This window comes from Nematolebias whitei, chromosome 22 (assembly GCF_014905685.2).
Source record: "Nematolebias whitei isolate Nwh7 chromosome 22, NemWhi1, whole genome shotgun sequence".
In the NCBI taxonomy this organism is placed as follows: Eukaryota; Metazoa; Chordata; class Actinopteri; order Cyprinodontiformes; family Rivulidae; genus Nematolebias; species Nematolebias whitei.
In genome coordinates, this window is record NC_056519.1 from 269,463 (window position 1) to 276,715 (window position 7,253).

The 7,253-nt window shown below is 39.9% G+C and overlaps 1 protein-coding gene across 1 annotated transcript in view; it reads left to right on the forward strand.

Annotated features, from left to right (window-relative positions):
- b2m (beta-2-microglobulin) overlaps positions 1–3,131 on the forward strand; it is a 5,485-nt gene extending 2,354 nt beyond the window's left edge. The window contains exons 3-4 of the mRNA XM_037695895.1: positions 423–451; positions 2,769–3,131. Coding sequence (XP_037551823.1) covers positions 423–436 — 14 coding nt within the window. The 3' untranslated portion in view covers positions 437–451; positions 2,769–3,131. The remainder of the gene's footprint in view (positions 1–422; positions 452–2,768) is intronic.
- Positions 3,132–7,253: the final 4,122 nt, after the last annotated feature.

Sequence of the window (7,253 nt, forward strand, 5' to 3'; positions counted from 1 at the left end):
ATGATAATAATGATAATAATGATGATAATAATGATAATGATAATAATAATAATGATAATAATAATGATAATGATGATAATGATGATAATAATAATGATAATAATAATGATAATGATAATAATGATCATAATAATGATAATAATGATAATGATAATAATAATAATAATGATAATAATAATGATGATAATAATAATGATAATAATAATGATAATAATGATAATAATGATGATAATAATGATGATAATAATGATGATAATAATGATGATAATGATGATAATAATGATAATAATGATGATAATAATGATGATAATAATGATAATAATGATGATGATGATCTCACATAAACGTGTTTATTTGTCAGCATGATGGACGCTGTCTGCAGAGTCTCACACTAACAACAACCTTTGTGTGTTTGTCTGCAGACTCGAACATGTAACCACACAAGTCCTGGGTGAGTAAACTCCTCTGACTCCTGTTAGTAAAATATTCTGACTCCTCAAGTTCAAGTAAAGTTTGTCATTCACATCACATGTGGTACATGAGGTGGAACAAAACTGTACACAGGGTCCCAGTTACATCCAACAATAGTAAAAACATAAAATGTAAAAAGAAACGATCTAATATATATTTTAACATTTTAGCAACTTTAGTTCACCATTAAATCTCTGATGAACAAGATTCTGCAAAAACGTACATTTAATATTTTATGTTTTCCTCATCATTTGATGTATTTACACTCATTGTGTCTACTTTTATAGTTCAGGTTACATATGTGGTTTGTTTCTTGTTCACAGATTATTTTATTTTAGTGATTTAAAGTTTAATTCTTGTTGTGTGAGTTGTACATGTGTGCGTTAGAATAAAGTTGAACTAAAGGCCGTGTCTCTTTAAACATGTTTGAGGGAAATGTTCCTGAGATCCAATAATTTTGTGTCTTTATGATTTTTCAGCTATAACAGATTATTTAATAAAGTCAATAAAGTTAAAACAGGATTTCATGATAAAGGCAGCACCATTTATTTTATTTTATTATTTTTTTTTATCTTCAATGATAAAAAAAAAAACCACTTTTTTTTTTGTTGTTTCCACCCTCCGTCCCAGACCCATCCCGGTCTGCCGGGATCAGGGTTCGGCCTTCATGATCACTCGAGGCTGGGGTCCGGGCAACGGCCTTCTGTGAGTCAGCAGCTCGTATGATCCTCCATGGTGACCAGCGGAGCTCAGAGCTCGAGCCCCGAATCGGCACCACGGAGGATCTTCCACGGTGACCAGCGGAGCTCAGAGCCAGGGAGATGATGCCCTGCACAGCCTGAGGGGGCTCCGAGGCTCCGGTGGAGAGGACCGGGGGGGGGAGTCAGGGACCGGCAAAGCTCCAACTAGCTTGCTCTGAATTTTATCGTTGGCCACCAAGCACAAAAAACACCTGCACTTCAGCATTAGACCGCAACGGTGTTGTCATTATTGTTTTAAAATCTTAAAAATAGTTCCAGTCGCTCCTCGAGTTCGAACACCGATAATTGCAAATGGCGGATCAAGTGTTTAGAAAACCTCTCAACCCCCTCTAGTGACTTTGCCCCCTGACCAATCAGTGACTGACCGTGTTCTGACGTCACGTTTTGGTGCGGGCTCGGCTTCATTGGTACCTTTGAGAAGAAGGGACTAAAAAGTGCCGATTCCGATTTTGGCCGATACTGATTTGTTTTCTAAGCGACACTGTCAGGTGTTATAAGGTCAAAATGCACCTTCAATTTTCCAATATTATTTGATTGAAAAACATACCATTGAACAATATCTTAGAAACAATACAAACTGGTTTTAACTGGCCATGAGGTAGTGCTCTGAAATATTAATGAAGTTTAGACAATTGTTAAAAACTACAAAAAAAATAGGTAAAATTGGTTTCTTATGCAAATATCGGTCGATTAAGGAAATCGGGGCCCCTATTCAAAACTTTATTGAACTGAGTCGAGTCGTGCTGAAGAGGAGCCCATAACTGGGCCTTCCTGAAAGTAGAGAAGAAACCCAAACAGGACTCCAGCCAGCCATCAAGTTAAAAGGAGGAACCCAGACCAGTGGTCATTCTGTATGTTGCAGGAGTTTCAGAGAAATTGAGACATTTATTTTCTAAACGCGACGTCCCAGTGGATCCAAAAAAAGGTTAAAAACAAAACAACTGGAATTTATTTGTAACTGAAGACGTTTCGCTTCTCATTTGAGGAGTTTTCTCAATTCAAAGAAACAAGGAGTGTGGGATTCAAGTTATATAGCTGTGGTGTTCTGTAAGCATGCATAATGCAGATTGACCTCTCACTCCTCACAATAGAGGATCGTTAGGGTCTTTGTTAGTCCCACCCACAGAGGGGCCACGCTGGTCACATGGTTGAAATTCCTGATTGGTATGAAAATGGCTGGATATCAGTCCTAAAGCTGCATTGTAGGTTTTTGAAAGCTGAAATCCATGATCTCAGAAGTCACATCTCATCTAATCCACATGGACAAGGCCCACATCATGAGTGCACTGCTGCCCTGCTCCACCCAGGACCCTGATTTGTGACCACCATGAAGATAAACCAACCCATCCACAACTAGTCCTTTTATCACAGACGACATGGAGTGGTCCATAAAATGAACTTCCATTTTCTAGTCGATGTTTTTGACATCATCTTTAGGAAAAATAAATGTTGCATCAACTTTCAGATCCGATCCTTTCAGTTAACATTTAACATGGAATCTTACGGGATAACTTAATGTCTTTTTTTATTTTTCAGAGTGACGCCCGAGGTTTTGTCTTCAGCTTCAACATCTCACCTTCAATCAGCAGCTTTCCAGCATGAATTCTTTTAATGATTTTATTGTTTAAATCTTTATAACATAACATCCAGGTGACAGGAAGTTTTCAAGAAGGTTTTTTTTTGTAGCTATATGCAGGAAAGCTAATACCTTCTATTTTAAAGAAATCTAATCAGTTAATCAGTTTTCTGTGCAAAATTCAGCAATAGTTGTAATATTTTCCATATGCAGTCTTTTTATTTGAATTTGTAACTTTGTTTCATGGATTGTTTATATCTAATCGATTTACTGGGGAATACCGCTGTACATTTTCTGATGTCATACACAAATAAAATACCTATTGGTAATGCCTCTTTATTTATTACTAAACAACCTTTCACAAATTCAGCTTTATAAAAAAATTGTGTTTTGGCATTTCGATATGAATGTCAATGGAATTTATTGAAAATACAGAATAAACTTTTTTTATGTTGCTGGTCCATAAAGCATGTTCAACTGTTAGCCTTCAACCGGGATTATTGCGCATGAGTCAGGATGGTAGCCTCGAGTTTATGGAAACAAATATTTATTTTCCAACAGGTGAGGTTGTTAAAGCTCTGTTACCATGGTAACAGACATATTTTTCTTTTGGCTTTTCCCTCTTCAGGGATCTCCACAGTGAGTCCTCCTCCATTTCTCTCTGTCCTCTGTGTCCTCTGTCTCTCTATCTGCATCCATATGTCTTCTCTCTGTCTTTTTCCTACAGCTGCATTTCTAACATCCTTCTACCAATATACCCACTGTGCCTCCTCTGGACATGTCCAAACCACTGTCCCTCCTCTGGACATGTCCAAACAACTGTCCCTCCTCTGGACATGTCCAAACCACTGTGCCTCCTCTGGACATGTCCAAACCATCTCAGTGTGTCCTCTCTAACTTTTATCTCCCAGTTGTTCAACCTGTGCTGTACCTCTGATGATCTCATTCCTGATCTTCTCCATCCTTGTCTCTCCTAAGGAGAACCTCAACATCTTCATTTCTGACACTTCCAGTTCTGTCTCCTGTCTTTTTGTCCATGTCTCTGTCTCCAGACCATACAACATAGTTGGTCTCACCACTGTCTTGTAAACTTTTCCTTTGACCTTTGCTGACACCCTTTTGTCACAAATCACTCCTGAAACTTTTCTCCATCCACTCCATCCTGCCTGGACTCTCTTCTTCACCTCTTCACCACACTCCCCATGTTCCTGGACAGTGGACCCCAAGTCCTTGAAGTCCTGCACCTTTGTGACCTCTGCTCCTTGTAGCCTCACTGTTCCACCTCCTCCCTCTCATTCTCATGGCTGGGCTCTGGTTCAGTTCTGGGAGTAGACCTGCAGTCTGACAGAGGTGTCTGAGCAGAGGATGCTGAGGAACCTGCTCCAGATCCTGAACAACACATCACACCCCCTGCATGACACCCTGGACTCTTACAGCACATTCAGTCGTAGGCTGAGACTACCAAGGTGCTCCACAGAACAGGAAGTCCTTCCTCCCTGTGGCTATCAAACTTCAACTCATCCCCTTTCTACACATAGCACAATAAAATGAGTCCTGTACTACAATAAACTAATGTTTCTGTCTGCACCTGTTTAGAACTTAATTGTTGGCATTTTTTAATATTCTCTGTTGTCTTTATTAGGCTCGAGCAGCGAAGCGCTGTGAAGGCCAATTGTAATCGCTCAGTTCATTAGGCCTGAGCAATTTTTCTGTCAAATGAATTGGCCTTTTGGGGGCCTTAACATATCCCAAAACTCACTGATTTTGGTGGACGCATCAGGACTGGTGAAAAATAATGTGTTTTAATGGCGTCGCAAAAATTGCAACAGAAACGGATCAAGAGCGCTACCTGGAAGTTTTCAAAATACCCTCCGCCTTAACCTTAGTTTGTCGGAGAAGCATGACATTTGGTACACTTGTCCAATTCCCCAAAATGCACAAAAAAAACCCTCTGGCACCAACATTGTACGATAAACCGGAAGGCGGCCATTTGGGAATGCCTTCGCAATTTTCACACCTTTTTGGCGGTTTACAGCTTCCGCATTTGAATGAACTCCTAGGGAATTCACTCAATCGGTTTCAAAATTGGCCATTTTGGTCAAAAAGCATGGGGGACGCAAAGTTATCTAAACGGTGTGTTTTGGAGCATGCTGAAAGGGTGGGGCCAGACCTCAAAGTTTGACATCTTGCCATGAAAAAAGAAATGCTAATAGCTCCTACATGAAAACTGTCTGAGACATCAAACCTTCAGTGATTGATCCACATCCGGTCCCCTGCAAGACTGAAAGGTCAAATTATGACATCACTTAAGCCACGCCCCCTGACAACAGGAAGTGTAAAGTTTTAACAGTCCCTATTTGATCCTGTGATCTAATCCACATGATAGTGTGTCCAGTGACCGAAGACATGTTGGTGTAACTTGCTTTCCAGCACTGACAGTTTTGGGTGGAGCATGTGGGCGTCGCAACATGGTGAAGTAAGAAGTAACGCCGTCACCATACGTTTGGCTCTAAATTGCACCGATTTTTGCCGAGGGTCACCAAAATCACTATGATCAAACAATATGATAAGTGGCCGATAGCCTCCAGAGGCGCCCCCTAGAATATTTGAAAACTGCAGCCCCAAGCCATTTTTGGACTGATAATTCTGAAACTCGGTGTACATATGCATCTTCTCAGGACCTATGAAAAAGTTTCTTGGAGCCATGGTCCAAACTCAACTGGAAGACGGCCATTTTGGGTCAAAGGGTCATTTTTGGGCATTTCTAATTGCGAATTTTAACCAACTCCTCCTAGGGATTTTGAATTGCCTTCAAATTGCCTTCAAATTGATTGCCTTCAAACTTGGTTGATATGCCCTTAAGACATTGGAGAGTAAAAGTTATCTAAAGCTTGCGTTTTTGTTTTTGTTAAAGGGGCATGGCCAGGCCACAAACTTGCAATTCACGCAATAAATTTCCAAACGCTATAACTTTCACAACGAAAGATTGAATTGCACCAAACCTGGCATGAGTCATCCCGTTGGATGCCCGACGATCCACTGTTGTCATATTCTGAGGTTGTCAAAGCCCCGTCCCCTCAGAACAGGAAGTCACTTTTTTTTACTTGGAATGATCCCTGTCTGACACCCTTGACCTAATCAGGATGATCCTATGTTAGAAGATATTTAAGAAGTTGGTCTGACTTGCTTTAAAGCGCTAACCGTTTTTGCTGGAGGATGTGGCGGCGTGGCGAATTAAGAAGTTACGCTGTTGCAATACGTTTGGCTCTAAATTGCACAGATTTGAGCCAAGGTGTACCAAAATCACTATGATCGATCATTATCCACCCCTTGAACAGGTATGGCCAATAGCCTCCACAGTGCCACCTACATTATTCAAACTGTTATATCTCTGTGATACATCATCTGATCTGAACCAGATTTTTGGTGTGTCAGTGAGAACTTCAACACACATTGATATTGTAATTTAACATATAACTCGAGTGCGCTCCCTAGATCATTCCAACAGTTGTACCTCAGTGATATTTCATCCGATATGTACCATATTTCTTGTGCGTTATCAGTGAGCACTTCAACACACAGTGGTATTGATGTTTAACATTTCACTCAAGTGCACCCCCTACATTATTCCAAAAGTTATATCTCAGTAATGCATCATACAATCAGCACCAGATTTTTTGTGCATCATCAGTGAACTTTTCTAGACACATTGATATTGCTGTTTACCTTTTCATTCCAGTGCTCCCCTACAATATTCAAACCCTTATATCTCAGTGACGCATCGTCTGATCTGCACAAGATTTAATGTGCATGATCAGTGAGCACATCTAGACACATTTGTGTTGTTAAACATTTCACTCCAGTGTGCCCCCTAGATTATTCCAACAGTTAAATATCAGTGATACATCATCTGATCTAGAGCAGATTTTTTGTACTTCATCATTGAACACTTGTACACACATTGGTATTGTTGATTCATAACTTGACTTAAGCCTGGCCCACTCAGAAAAGAAACTGATGATTATTGGGTGTCTTTTCCAACTTGGCATTGTGTAAGATATAAGACAAACCGTATTCGCTAACTGTTGGTTACCACATAAGGCATGTTGAAAAGCTTATAGGAAATCCTTTACATTCGCATCAAGTCAATTTTATTTATAGAGCGCATTTAAAAACAGAACCTGTTATCAAAGTGCTCAACAACAACAACAACAACAACAACGAGAGTCAAATTAAAGAGGAAAAAAATACAATACACTAATAATAATAACTGAAGAATAAAAAGCATTTAAAACATGGGGTCAAAGATAAAAAAAACACTGGATCAATTTACACTGTATGAAATGCCTGAGAGAACAGATGTGTTTTTAGCAGGGATTTAAAGTGAGGAAGGGAGGGGGCCTGCCTGATGTTGGGGGGGCAGGTTGAAGGGAGGGGGCCTGCCT